Consider the following 15,986-nt stretch of genomic DNA (forward strand, 5'->3'; position numbering starts at 1 on the left):
CTTTTTCTACAAAGGGAATGAAATAGTATGTACTGAGTATTAATGTTACCAAGAGAATACTTGCAATCACATCAGAAATTTCAAGGACATTTAGTGTTTATGTGTGTTTTCTTTTGAATTACCTACAAACAGCAAATAGTTTATTAAAAACAAAAATTCAGCCACATACTAGACATTGGTCATTATGTTTTGTTTTGCAGAATGACTAAATATTTATTGTAGGACCTATCAACTTATTATTTTTTAAATGAAAATATACAGCTCAAGAGTCCAAAATATGTGTATAATTCTTACATCAACTGTATTTTTAGTTTTATTTAAATTTCACACATCTTTCATGAGTCCTTTTTCTGTGCTCTCAGAAAAAAATGTTCTATATCCTCAAGAAAGCTAGAATTAACTGTGCATTTGGTCAGTCAATAAGGAAAATTGCAAAATATGCCTAGATAAGTTCTGTGTGATAAGTGACAAAATATTTTACTAATCATATACTCTAATAAAAATGAAAATTCCATTTATAGAAAAATAGCCAAATACAGTTCTATAATTATATAACATACCAATAAAAAATGAATATAACTTTCAAAAGAAACATTTATACTAGTTATGAAAGTTCTACATATCAAGTGTATTTTAGTAATGTGAGTCTCAGAAAAAAATTCATCTATTTGTCAGGTATTTATATAAGCATTTTTTATACCCTTACATTATAGCTTGTGAATTCCAGAAGTGTTATCTTATCGACATTGGTAAGATGTAGCTTTTCATTCTTTTAAATTATTATACAGAATCTTGGTGACTGGTTACTAGAAGTGGAATGAGTGATAAAGAGGGTTGGTAAGAAGGTTACCAGTTTATGCTCCTTGTACTTTGGCTTATAGTCATCTAATTTTGATATATGTTTGCTGAAATACATTGACATTTATTTATAAATTAGTGTTTATGACAATTTTAATCATTATTTATTCTCATTTTAGTTTCTGAATGAAGCTAAAAGCACTCTTCAGCCATTCTGTTCTTCACCAGGAGAAAGGAACTGAATGCAAGAAGTCCCCCTATTTGGATTTTTCAGAAAAAAGATGATCAGAAGGAAACTTCAACTCTTTACATTAAAAGGTTCTGGAGAATTTTCCCCAGGTTCCTACAAATTATATCGAAATAGAACTCATTTCTTGGAAAAATAAATGAATCCCACAGCACTTCTTGTTAATAACTGTTCAGCTACAAAATTTTATTGGTATCTTTTTATGCTCCCTCTAGAGGATGTAATGCACAAAAGCATTGCCACGGAACATATAAAATTACAAATGAAATTTATTGTAAAAAGTAGAATGTCTTCTAGACTGGTGTCAGTATTTATTTCATTCATAAACCAAAACTGTAGTATAATATATTCATTGTCAGCAAGTTCATGTGTGTAAATTGCCATCCAACGTTATTGACTGATATAAGACAGATATTGAAAAGACAATTTAAATTTACTTTTCCAAACATAAACTGTTCCACAAAAGCACTGTAAAAACTCCTTCAAGGTTTTGGGTTGTGCTTGACATATGGTTAACTACATAATTTGGTTGTGTCATAATCCACTGTGTTTGGTAATTTGGCATTAAATGCCTGCAGAGCAGATTGAATTCTTACCACCTCACTAGTAGACAGCTTTAGTCTATGACGAAGCAAGCAAGAGAAAAGATCTAGACGGCGCTGACCAGGTGGGGAGAGTTTATTTACACGGTCTCTTATCTCTAGTAGCTGCAAAAGTGCCGAGTCCTGGGATCCCTGAGTGTAGGGGTAGTCCAGCTGCAAAATCAGGTCCCGGATAGCTTCGGGGTCAAAGTGCATGCTGTAGCCAAACACTTGGATGTTGTTGATTTTCATGTAGCCCAGGTTCCGGGATGGGTCAATAAATTCCAAAGGCTCATAGTAAATGCTCTCATTGCTGTTGGGGCCATTGGCCTTGATGCGACTCCTCAGGTAGATGTGTACTGTCTCAAAAAATGTCTTCCATTTGTTTCCCAGAGTCAGTGTCCAATTATAGCATTGCAGTGGGAGGTCCAGCTTAGTCCGCTCCCAGTCTGGAAAGCTGCTTTCACTCACAGGCATAAACCAGCTCTCAGAATGGCTGCCTCCAAAGGGATTGATGTAAACTGCCAGCACTGGCTCCAACGTGCTATTTTTAGTTAAGCAAATCTGTAAAGAGAGACCCAAGATCATGTGGACCAGACTGGACTTGTACTTGTTACTCTTTAAGGTAAGGAGCATCCTCTTTCTCCAGGAAGGATCAAACCAGCTATTGAGGCGCATGTCATTACTGATAAAGATGGCATGGACTTCTATTCGTCGGTCGGTTTTCTGCAACAGGTATTTCATCTCCAGGTCTTGCAGGTCAGTCTCAAAGCCAATGTAGTGATCAGTTGATTCGGCAACTTCAGGCTTACAGAGTCCCTGGCTCAGCATGTAGCCTGTGTTGCAGGTGCCGCAGCGGGTACGGTTGTCAGGTGCACAGGTCAGGCAAGCAGAGGCATCGCCCACTGTGCAGGGCAGAAAGGCTGTGCACACTACCTGGTCGTTGGGACAGGTGCAGGAGTGTGTCTCCTCAGAGAAGCTGCCCAGGAGGCCGTTCTCATTGCAGTAGAGAAAAGACTGGATGCGAGTGAGCCAGTACGTTGAGGTTCTAGAAATACATAAAAAAAAAAAAGCGATTCTAAATAAATACTTTGATTCTGTGTGAGTGTGTGTGTACTAGTACTGCCATAAATTAAATCCCATCTCTCTACTCTCTGCACTCTTTTCCAATCTACAAACAGTAATAATATGATATAAAGATCCATTACACACACACACACACACACACACACACACACACACACACACATAGAAAAATAATTGAAACACAACAATTTTCTCTTAATTATTACTCACACCAAATCAAGATTAGATTGTTTGAAACATGGTATAAAGTATGGATGTGGATCCTATGAGAAGTCATTATATCATGGGAATATCATGTTCATTGAGGAGTTTATTCCATTGTCACTGAGAGTAAATTCTTTACAAAAGACCAGGTTTAACCTCTATGTTGTCTCTTGGCAGCAGCATTACCAGCAGCTGCAGCAGCAATAATAACAACAGCAATCTCATCATTAGTTTGTCCATAGGTCTTGGATTCCTGGCTCTAGAACTGTGACCCATTCAATATATTTTCATTATTTACTAGATAGTCTCTTCCCTCCTCCTCTTCCTCCTGCTCCTCCTCCTCCTCCTTCTTCTCTCTCTCCTTCTCTTTCTCCCTCTCCCCTCTTACTTTCCTCTTTCCTTCCTCTATGCTCTACTTGTGTATTTAGTTCTACACATGTCTCACTAACATAACATATAAAATGTTTAGCCCATCTGAATTGAGGATCGCATTTTCTTCCCTGCAACCAAAGCATGAGTCCTTAGTGCAAACTCATCTCTCACTGTATACTCTAATCATGTTTTGAGATCATAAGGACAAATAAAGGCTAAGGCTAAAGGCTGAGATCACCATAGTAGGGAACTGTAGAAAGAATTGTTTGGACATTGAGAGAAAGCAATTATTTACTTTGCTATTACCGATTTTGAACCAGCATTTAGATGGTGGCTCTTGCTTTCACAGAAGTAATGATGAAAGAACATGTTCATTTTCTTGCTTTTCTGCTTGTCATGTGAAAATTGACAGTTCGACATTCAGTCACACCATGCACGTGCTATGGAGAGGCAGCAAGGGGAGCTTTGCCTCACAGCCTCTTGTCCTCTCCCCTCATTAACCACCCTTTGACCACTTGGCTGTATTTCACGGGGAATTTTTTGACGAAAAAGAATTTGATAATCTTTCTTTTCTTTACTCTAAGTGAAATCTTGGTGTAAGCAGCTGTCAAAAATGGGTAGTCAGCAAGTTTTAACATTGCCTAGTGGGTTTTTTAAAATGTACTGAAAAGTTCACATAGTTTTTCCAAAAAGGAGTAAAACTGGGTTTTTGTTACATAATTTTGGAACTTTAAAAAGATTTTGAGTGAAATATCTTAAAAATTCCATGGTAGATTGTTTTTCATATCCTTTTTTGACAAAATTTTAAGCAAATATAACAATACTGCCCTTTTGATGCATATTCACAATACACACATTCACTCACACAGAGACGGTTGATGCATATTCACACATACAAACACTCACACACACAGTTGGTTAATTCTTATTCACACATACATTTATACACGCAATTAATTGATGCATATTCACACATACACACATTCACACTCACAGATCATTGATGCATAGTCACACATACACACATTCACTCACACAGAGATGGTTGATGCATATTCACACATACACACATTCACACACACAGAAACTTGGCTCAGATAAGCTAAGATTTACCAGACTAACACCTATGTAGTTTTCCTAGTATCTCAGTGAGAAACAGGATGGGCTGCCGCTTTTAATCAAGGGCTTGTCATTGGTCTTGACATTTACTTAAAAGCAGTTCATAGAATAAAGAGAGGATGAACTGATGGGAGAAAGGATTGGGAGGAAGGACTGGAAGATAAAGAATCAGATAATAGGACAGAAACTACTGATTGGGGAAAGCAGAAGAAAGAGGCTTGGAAACAAACTAAGGAAAATAGAAAAAAAAAAAAAAAGCAATCAAGGCAATCAGCACCTAAGCACATGAACAGTGTAAAGGAGAGGGATTTCCTGCCCCATCAGGGAGGGAGTTTTCTTTGTAATCAAGTTTTCACTAAAATTTGAAGGATAGTATTACAAGGAGGAAAGTACCTTCCCAAGTTAATCTCAAATCTATTTAGGCATAAAAACATTAGTTAAGACCCAGAGACTCTTAAATCATCGACAAATTATGCATTACTCTAACTTGGGAAGATAAATCTTTTGCCACAAGGCAAACACTAAAACATAGCTTAATAAATAAATTCTGTTTTGCTCCACCAGTATAAATATACAGTTTCATGAAAATCTCATACAATGGACCAGTTGCATTGCATCCACTAATAAATAATACTAAAAAAAATTATCAAAGTAATTTGTAAAGTGTTAGTACAATTTAATAATTGAAAAGTTCTTGCCTATACATTTTAATAACTTAATGACATGTCTGATAACCATCAATATGAAGATAAATTCATAAAAGAAATATAAATGTTATTTTAAATTATTTTGTTTTTAAGATTATAAAAAGTGCTATTTTAAAAATGAGTATTAAAAGTATTCAATATTATAGAAAGGAAAAATCTCTAACTAATGTCCATAGGGAAAATAGCCATTTATTCACATACAAGACAGCATTGGAGACAAATACAATATTTTTTTATTTGTGATATAGTGGTTTGATTCTCAGGCAAAATGCAGGAAGTTTGCATAAGAACCTTTTCTTGGAGATCAACTATTAACTTTGAATCCTACTTTACTTACCTCATTGGAAAAATAAGAATAAAGTATGTCAGAAAGTTGTTTTAAGAATCAAAGTACATTGCAAGTGAGGATTATAGTCCATACAGAATTAATAGGAAAGAAATGAAAAATCTTATTTCTGTGATCATGACTTTTGTTACTACTGCAACTTAAAAAAGTGCCATTGTAGGCAGTTTCTTTATTATAACTGGTTTTCCCCTGGAAAATGAGCATTTCATTGCTCTTTAACAATTCATTTCTCTATGATTTCTATTACACAGTATCCCTACATTTAAATTTCATCAAACTAGGCACTCTTTCATTAACTGAGACTGTACTTCAAAGTGTATGCTGTCTCCATGTGACATTTCCAAAGCCCTCAAAACTTTGTGCAATTCTGAACATACATTGTAGATGCTAACAATTTTCAGTGAGAACATGTGTTGATATAAAAACAATTACCCTCTCTCATGGTTAAATCCTCTCTGAGCACTAATAATCTTATTTCAAAGGTTCTTTATTCCAGCCTTCTAATCCTTTATTGCTTTCCAAATCTGTGCAACGTGTATCTAAATTTTTAAACCTAAACAATATAATTTCCGGATCTCTTTGAAACTAAGGATTACTCTTTCGGGAATGCCATTTCATTTTAGCTTTCGTAGATTTGTCTTTCTTAGACCTTAATACCTTAAACTAAATATAAATTCTGGGGATTAAACACCCACAGCCATTTAAACAATCATAAGCTGATTGTTAGCTCAGTCACACAGAGACCCAGCCAAGAAAGGCTTTGTCTCTCCTCCTTTCCTCACTCCAGTGCTCTGGACATCACAGCTTTGGCACTGTCGCCCTGGGCTCCAGCTGACACTTGACACACAACGGGTTTGCTCTTGGAGATGATTTTACATTCTGAGAAAAGAAAATTTCATTTTCAAGCTATCCTGTACTCAGTGAGTTTTACAGAGAGGATGGTGGGGGGAGGTGGGGGTGAGGGAAGCAGGGTCAGACAGAGACAGAGACACTCAGAGACAGTGTTGAAGATGCTAGTATGACCCGAGGGCAAAATTCATGGACCCTTTCTCATAGAGTCTGTATTTTATTTCATCTCTATTGTGGACACAAATTTGAAAACATGAGAATTTTTTTTAAATGAGGTATTTAAATATAAAATTCTTTTTTAAATATTAAATACTTTTCAATATTAAATATAAGATAATTTTCAGATATATTAAGAAATTGCAAATAGAAGATACTGACAGGCTGTAACTTGAGTGAATATGAGAAATTAAGCTACATGAAAAAAATCAAAACATAACAGTTTACTCAATACAGTACCCTTTAATCTAATTTCTGGAGAAAAAATTAAACCTACTTATACTAGCCATGTTGTAGAAGGATTTTGTAAGTAGGCATGAGAGAATTCCTGGAGTAATAAAAATTATAGATATTTGGATATGATTTAGGTTTATGAGTATATCAATTTGTCTGTAACAAGACCTTTGTATATCACTATGAATATTCATTGAAATCTAAACAAAACTCTTAATATCTAAACATAAAGTTTCTGCAGAGGACGAGAATGTTGATCAGTGGTAGAACATTTTGCTTACCACTCTCTATTGACTAGAGCATTAGCACTCTTAAAAAGGCTATGAAGTATAAATTGTAAATAAATATTCAAATGAAAACAGTAAGAACTATAATCATAATCAAGAAAAGTAAGGGGAAAACACATTACCAGAAATATAGGCTTAATATGCAATTTTACCAACCAGAAAAAAATTGTGTTAATATGTAGAAAAAGTCCAAACAAAATTTAAAACAACAAACATATAGAAATTGAATGTGACAACCTTGAAACACAACCAAGCATGTAATGTAAGACAAAGAGACATTTGAAAAAAAAAAGGGACAATCTATTCTTTTGTTTATTTGATATATGTTGTTTGACGTGTGTTTACAGTTCTTTGCAAGGTAAGAAAGAGGTGAACTGAATTATATTAGAATAAATATCATTTTGCCGTTCATTCATTCGAAAATACCCTCTGAGCATTTCCCAGTACAATGAAAATCTCACATTAGGTTAAAAATCTGTACATTAGTTGATAAAGAGTTCTCACTAAGCTAGGGCAGGATCTCTGGAATATAATAATAGCTACTCTTAGTCAGAGAATCTGGGAAAGAAGTTGATGGTCATCCTTGGCTGGAAAGTGAGTTAAATTCTAGCTCAGGTACTTAGATTTTTTTTCACAAAGTAAATTCATAAATCAGTCTGAGAATATAAGCCAGTGGTAGATTACTTGCCTAACACACATTAATGCTTAGATTCATTTGAGAAAACAAAAATCATAATAATAGGACTATGAACACAGACTGCATGAGATAATTTTTTTACTTCTAGCTAATATGTCTATTCTTATTTCCTATAGGCTTGAAAATTTAAAGGTAGAAAAAGGGAATGAGTCATATCAAATCACTACCATCTTTTGGTGCTATATTATTGCTTAAGAATCATTTGGAAAGAAAGTGAAATGCGGCCCCTATCCAAATTTTTGAACATGGAACAAATCTTTCAGTCCAGGAACTGATAATTAAATGAGAGGTTGTAACTTCTGGCTAAGCAGACTTCTATCTCATCTTGATGCTGAATGCAAATAAGAACAGAGACTTGGGCAAAGTTGATCAAATGCCTTCTAAAGAGATGTGGCTAGTTTTTACTAAGTAGTAAGATAAAATAGACTCTCTCTCTCTCTGTAATAGATAGATGATAAATGATTGCTTGATAGATAGATAGATAGATAGATAGATAGATAGATAGATAGATAGATAAAGAGAGAGAGAAAAGAAGGAGGAGGAGGAGGAGGGAGGAGGAGGAGGAGAAGGAGGAGGAGGAGAAGAAGAAGGGAGAGGAGGAGGAGAAGGAGAAGGAGAAGAAGAAGAAGGAGAAGAAGAAGAAGAAGAAGAAGAAGAAGAAGAAGAAGAAGAAGAAGAAGAAGAAGAAGAAGAAGAAGAAGAAGAAAGGAGAAGACAGAGACACAGAGACATGTAGTAGTAAAATATTCTACCTTGCATTTGCATACAATGGTGTACTCAAGGCAGAAACCTGGAGTGAGAAGTTGATGCAGAGACCACAGGGTGAAAGCTGACTTGTTCCTCATAGTTTGGTCATCCATCTTTCTCATAGTACCCAGGATAACCAGTCCAGGGATGGCAATACTCAGAGTGAGCTAAAACTACTCATATCATCAATCAAGAAAATGCTCCCCAAGCCTTCTCTCAGGCCAATCTACTACAATATATTTTTCAACTGAGGTTCTCTCTTCTCAAATGAATCTGGCTTATTTTAAGTTGACATAAAACAAAGTAAATTTGAATATGACTCATATTGACTTAAGAAAAATAGAATCTCAGATTATTCTAAAGTAGAACAAGAGATGTGGTGTTGGTATGATTGGTAATGTTGGAACCCACCTGGCTGTACATATTCTGTCATAAATTTACAGACAAAAGGTGAAGAACCAGGGCTTCTTCCCAAGGACTGTCTTTACAATTAGATGTTCCTTTTTTCATGTAGTTTCATTTAATAAGCTTTCCTGGAGAGCCTGAACTAGTTTCCCTTTTCAATTACCAAATGTAGTATGTGTAGCTACACCTCTTCATCTGAGGTGTAACTGTTTTGTTTCAAAAGATAGATAATAGGCCAGGCAGTGGTGCCTTTAATCCCAGTACTCAGGAGGCAGAGCCAAGTGGATCTCTGTGAGTTCAAGGCCAGAATGGTCTATAGGGCAAGATCCAGGTCAGGCACCAAAACTACACAGGGAAACCCTGTCTTGAAAAACCAAAAAAAAAAAAAAAAAAGTTAGAAAATAGAAAACTTTTCTCCTACCTCAAGAATTACCTTAAGTATATAAAAGTAAGAGAATTTTAATTGGAATTCTTCCCAATTAATTTTCTTCACTTTGATTCTAATCAAGCAACAATTTTAAACAACATAGATATTTAAGGCAAAGAACTCAGTGTACACTTCTCACTGTCAACACTTTTTACCAGCCCATGTCACTAAGAAGAAAAAAAAAGCAAGAGAAATTGATAATACTTCCGTCTAATTAATTTTTAAAGGTGGTGGGCTGTGGGGGGAAGGCTGGAGGGTCAAGAGGAGGGAAGACAGAAGAATCTGTGATTGGTAATTAAAAATGAATAAAAAACTCCTAAAGAGCAATTAAAAGGATTTTAGGTTCAAAAAAATGAATATTCTTAGACACAGAAGAGACTGTTAAATCCTACAGTTTTCTTCCAAAGAAATATGTCTTAAAGTTTCCTAAGTATATATACATACATAAATGGAATTTAAATAGTTACCATATAAAGAGAAAAACAATGCCTCAGTTAGATATCATGCTATCAAATAAAAACCCTAGTACAAAGAGGGAGCTACACCTTTATTTATTTATTTATTTATTTATTTATTTATTTATTTTTGTGTGTGTTTCTTTTAGTTATTGGCCAAAGGGGTCTCATGGACTCCCACAAACAATACAGGTTATTGTTAATGCTAGTTGGTTACATTTCACAATCTGACTGTGACCCCATTATTGACAGCATAACAGATGGCATTGCATATGGAGAAATTGAGGGTTCAGTTATGCTTCTCCCTTATTGACTAACATTCACAGTACCAGAAGGTATATATAAGATATGCTGTTGGGTGAGAAATCTCATCATTAGTCTCACCTAGATATAAGTCTGTGAGCTGTCATTGTGCCATGCTTCTGAGGGTTTGTCTTGATTGATGATTGACAGGAATGTTGGCAGTAGGGCGGGGCAGTGCACTGTGGGAAACATCATTCCCTGCTTTCGTGGACTCTACAACCAAGTTAGCAGAGCATGAGGCAGTCCAAACCTCCCTCCCTCATTGCTGCTTCTATTCTATCCTCATCTTCTTTTATGTCGGATTGTGACCTGCAATCAAGTAAATCCTTTCCCCTTGTCTTGCTTTTATGTTCAGGATGTTTGATCACGGCAACAGAAAAGAAACTACCAGTTAATTTTGAATTGCAAAGACAAATAATATCCGAGCGCATGTACTATAAAAACCAGAACATTAACCTTTTCCTAATGAACACCTCAATGTTTTCTGGACCATTCTATTATGGAGTGTAATGAGAACATAGTTCACTGTATCCAAATTACACACCTAAACTTTTTCCTCCCTTGTGCCAAATTTAAAGCTAAACCATGTCTATCCTTATGACTTTAGTGCTACTTTATCTATTCATAACTTCCCAAATAAGTAGGCTAATTTCTAAAAAAAAAAATTAACCCATATCCGAAATGGCCCTTTAAGGCATTTTCTTCAAATGAAGACCTCATGAACACTATTAAATATAGGCTAAAGTGAATGCCTGATATCTACTCTGAACCCATAAAACTTGTTTCCTCATCCCTACCAGCTGCAAATAGTTCTACTATATTATTCATTGTCATTTCAAAATCATAACACTCTCTAATAATTCTCTGTCACACTTTCATATATATATATATTCCCCACCTCTGTTCAAATGATCAATACAATCTGCAGTAAGCTGGCCCACTGAAAATGATTAATCTGAGGCATTTCAGAATCATCCGGTCTTACCATTCTGTCTACATAATGATTCTTTCTGTTTGTGCCTTGTCTGTGTCTCTTTCACTGTCCAACCCCTATGCATCAACAGAGAAGGCTTTTTATTTATGATGATATAGTTATTTCCCTTTTAAAATAGTGACTAAATTGCAGACATAGTGTCACAAGGTCTTTTCAGATAAAGTGACACTTTGTTTCTTCAGCCTCTTCTCCGGATCTTCTCTAATAACATTCAATTCACTATTTCATGACTCTACGAAGTCTGGTCAATATTTTCAGATAAATTTTACTTTAAATGTATAAGAAGACATTCCACTCACATAAATCATAGTAATTTCTCATATGAGATGGAACTATCCATAATCCCTCTGGGACAACCTCTCCCCAATACCCATATCCAATATAAATAAAGTGCCTTCATCATTGTGACTTAAAAATAGATCACTCCTCATGAAAACATAAGAAAGACACTGAAGCAAGGGTCACATTTTTCTCTTTTGTGCTCCCCATTGCTCTGCCCTAAGGTACCAACTTTTAGAGCACCGTGTGTGTGTGTGTGTGTGTGTGTGTGTGTGTGTGTGTGTGTGTGTATTTAGCATTATTTGTTCTAATTACCTGCTCACCATGTATTTCCCTCTAAGAGGTAAAAATGTTCTTCAGAATGAGATTTGCATCATGCTATAGTAAACAAAGAGTGAATACAAAGGAATTCTTGACAATTAACAGCACAATATTGTGAAAATCAGCCTTTCAGACACCACACAAGAAAGTAAAATACTTTTCAAGCATGACTTACAGTTTTAACAAGTAAAAGACATCTAGATTGTATACACTTTTCATTCATTTAGACATTTTGAACAATGAATAACAAATAATAACTCTATGTTACATGAGTGGTAATGTAACATTCTAAGAAAATATTTGCAAAGTTTTCACTGAAGTTATTGTATGTTTCTGAGGTGATAGTGGACAGGAGCTTTGGAAAGAATGATAGAGTTGTTACTTCTAATACATGAGGAGATAGATGTAAAAAACGATTTTAGAAAGAGTACAGCAAATCCTCTAATTCAGAAACTAGAAAGGCAAATGTGACTCAGAATAATTAATGAAAAATGTGTGTGTGTGTGTGTGTGTGTGTGTGTGTGTGTGTGTGTGTGTGTGTATAATGGTATGGATAAGTTGAAGTGACAGACTCAGGATATCAAAGAGAGTTAAGTTTAATACATAAATATTTGAGAATGTTATTTAGCATCATTCAAAGATAAAGTTGCCCTTACACAATAGTGACAGTGATTCCAGATCCCTTACTAATTACTTGTAGTGACTGTAAATGAATTCAGATACAGAATATTATAATTGGGAAGGTAATAAAATAAAAAAGTCCTACTTTGACTCCATCATTTGTTTAGAATTCTTATGACAATAATTTGGTTTCTCATCTAGCTGGTACAAATTTGACTTAAAATATACAATTATTAAAAATCATGTGATATTGATTATAAATTATTGTAAATTATATACCAATTATCTTAAAATGTTAATGTAGATAAAGATATTATAGCTGTATATTTATTAGAAACTAGGAAAGTGAAAAATATATAAAACCAACTTTCACATTCATATATAAAATATGTCTCTGAAAATATATGATCAATACCATAAGTTTTTATAACTTCTGTTATTATGCTGGAGATTACATCTAGAGGGTTAATTTGCATTCATGTATGTTTCAGCTAGTAAAACTACAATAATTGAATCATTTTTAACTTACATCTTTTAAAAGATTGCTTACAATATTCTAATGTCACAAGCTGTAAACTCATCTTGTTCCAAATGACCTTTCTAGCTAACAAAAGACAATAAAGAGATATTTTCTGCTGATATATTTCTAGAAATGTAATATTATATTTTATTAAATAAAATCAATATGTACCAAATGACTGATTATAAGAAGACAGAAGTCCAGTGTGTCTACTATTCTTTGGTCTCATTTCTCAGTTGAGATAAGAAAGTGATGAATTAGTTTAAATGATCACCCCACATCTATTCATAAAACAAATACAAGAGCCAATACTTTAAACTTTGGGCTCCCAGGCTGACTTACACAATATGGAACATCTCTCTCACTGCAGTGATAAGATTTCCATTAACAAAACATCATCTTGTTGGTAAAAAGAATGAGTCTTTCTGGATGCTATCAGTAGTGACACAAGTCAAGCAGGAATTCAGAATTACTCTTCTCTCTTACTTGCAGGGTAAACCATGAAATTATAGATGGGAACCCCTTATCAACTGTCAGGAAGATAGACAGAAATTTCTGTCTCTTCAAGAGCATAATCTGTTCTGCTGTCAGAATGAAAATCCATGTTTATCCATATCCCTTCTAGCCTTGCCTTCATTTAACGTTTCTACAGTAAATATACTTACAGATTATTTGAAAATAAGTTATTTCTTACTTAAAAGTTTTTAAAAATCCTTTCTTAATAATTTATAGGCTTTATTGTTTTTTAGCATTTGATATAAGGTCTCTTTTGAGAATGGAAGGAATAATATACCACATTCAAATTATTGCTTAGACTCCTATGAAAAAATATGTGAAATAAACAAATAACAGTTTAGGTTCTTGAATCCCCAATAATGTACAGTCCCTGGGCTACCTAGGTCATTCCATACATAGAACATCATATGTACACAGGTCTAAAGCACATTCTTCCCAGTTTTCAGAGCCATATAAGCAGTGCTCAAAGGCTATATAAAGCATATTTCTCTGTATGTTTGTGCAGGTTTGCACAATGCAGTGCTCAGCAGAGACTGCTGATTGATGTTTTCTCCTATGAAAAGATGGAGAAAATACTGTATGCAGTAATAGTGGATAGTTCTGAGGTTTGCTGGTGGTTAGCTTTGTTCTAAGTTCAGTTAGCTCTGTCTTAAAGGAATGAGCTAGAAGGTAATATATTTGGATACCCAATGTCCTCTATTGGCTTCTAAATACACATAAGAACTTACACTTGCACATAAACATGTGTATATACATCACACATACACAAACAACAACTCCCACTCCCAGCAATTGCATACATGCAACTTTTTATGATCAAACACAAGAGAGAAGTTTGGGATTTATGAAAAATGCATTCTTACAAAAGTGGTATACATTATTCTAACTTCATATTTTTATTACAAGGCTCGTGTGTGTGTGTGTGTGTGTGTGTGTGTGTGTGTGTGTGTGTGAATTATGTATACACATATGAGAGTAACAGAGTTGCTTGTTAGCAGATGAAATGCTGAGAAGTAGAATAGAACACAGCCATGCAATAATGATTCAAGCATGGGTTTTCTTCCGAATTGTATGCAAACACAATAGCAATAGCTTATTGTTAAGGCTAACAAAACCTTAATTTGTTCAGCATAATGTACTAAATAAAAATAAGCTACTATTCCAGTTTATTTTAAACTTAGAGATGCTTATGGGATTCTAGTCTGATGCAAACCAAAAATCTAAGTGAGAGAATCTGGCATTGTTGCATTTCCTGAAAGAAATCAACAGTATTGGTCACTTTGCTTTCTGATACATACTCTAATAATGCATATGCCACCTCAGGCATAAGGAAATATTTTGTGAATTCAAAACAGAAAACGGGTAAGGTGGCTGAAGGGAGAAGACACAATAAATAAATTATACTTTCAGAAGGTTATGCCACTTAGGATGATAGTGCCCCATTAAGAACTGTAGAATAACAACATCCCTCCCCAGTAACAGGCATAAGAAACCTCCTTTCTATTGTTGGTCATGCTGTAGTAAGTGATTCCCAGAGCACTATAGACCTTTGATATAGACCTTGACTGTCTCTCAGGGGTTGAAAGTAAGTACCTGTTGCTGAAAACACCACATACTTAAGGCACAGGACTTGGATGATTCCATCTAAATCTAACTTGAAAGCTGAATCCTGTGCTCTAGCTGCCACAGTTCCAGAAGATACAATGCCAGCTGTCAAGGGAGGGAAGCAATTAAACAGTCCTACCAAAGGCAACACTCATGAACCACAACACTGATGAGCATGGTGAGATAACCATAGAGATACAATAAGTGGTGCTCACATTTTGGTAACCAACAGCTGTATAAGTGGATTTAAAGCTCACTCAACAAGAAGGAAAACATTCCTGGCACTAGAAATCTAGTCAACGTCCCTTTGCCAATGATATCATGGGCCTTAGAAATGAATCTATTACTGTAACTTTTCTAGAACAGCATAGTTATAAACTACATTATAAAGCTTGTCCTTGTGCCCATAGATGACTGTAGCCACAGCCTCTTCTCAAGGAACGTTCTCTTAGAGCAAATGGAGATCACCACAGAAAATCACACCTGAACACAGTAAAGATCAATGGATCCAGGGAACACAATCCCCAGTGGTCAGGTCTACATCACAGCTCTGCATCTGTGGCTCAGGGGAGAAGGCAAAAAAGGTAGGTTTAAGAAAGAGCATAAAAGCAAGGGTACCCAGAAGTCTGTAATGAAATAATCTTCCTAGTTGAATAAACCAGAATGAAACAATAAAACAAGCTTGCTAACATGGAAGACTCCCTTATTGGTTATACAAACCCAATATCAGCTAGCATTCACTTAAATGAAAAAAAAAAAAAAAACCTCAAAGCAATCTCATTAGCTACGAAGCGACATATATACAAACAACAAAAACTGATTCAGTCTGTTATATTTACATTTTGTGCTTAAATAAACATTATAAATATGTGAATATTAATTAAAGAATAAAATTAAAAAGGGCAATTAATTTGAAAGGAATGTATGGGAGGGATTGGAGATTGTGTCCTAATTCCACATTAATTAAAAATATAGGGGTTAATTGCATTATTATTATTTGATAAATTAAAACTTAGATACTTTCTATACATAAGGGGTGGGATACATGTT

The 15,986-nt window shown here is 34.8% G+C and overlaps 1 protein-coding gene across 1 annotated transcript in view; it reads right to left on the bottom strand.

Moving 5' to 3' along the window:
• Positions 1-1,210: 1,210 nt before the first annotated feature.
• Brinp3 (BMP/retinoic acid inducible neural specific 3) overlaps positions 1,211-15,986 on the bottom strand; it is a 391,357-nt gene continuing 376,581 nt past the window's right edge. The window contains exon 8 of the mRNA XM_036202492.1: positions 1,211-2,674. Within this exon, the coding sequence (XP_036058385.1) occupies positions 1,558-2,674 (1,117 nt within the window). The 3' untranslated portion in view covers positions 1,211-1,557. The remainder of the gene's footprint in view (positions 2,675-15,986) is intronic.

This window comes from Onychomys torridus, chromosome 11 (assembly GCF_903995425.1).
Source record: "Onychomys torridus chromosome 11, mOncTor1.1, whole genome shotgun sequence".
In the NCBI taxonomy this organism is placed as follows: domain Eukaryota; kingdom Metazoa; phylum Chordata; class Mammalia; order Rodentia; family Cricetidae; genus Onychomys; species Onychomys torridus.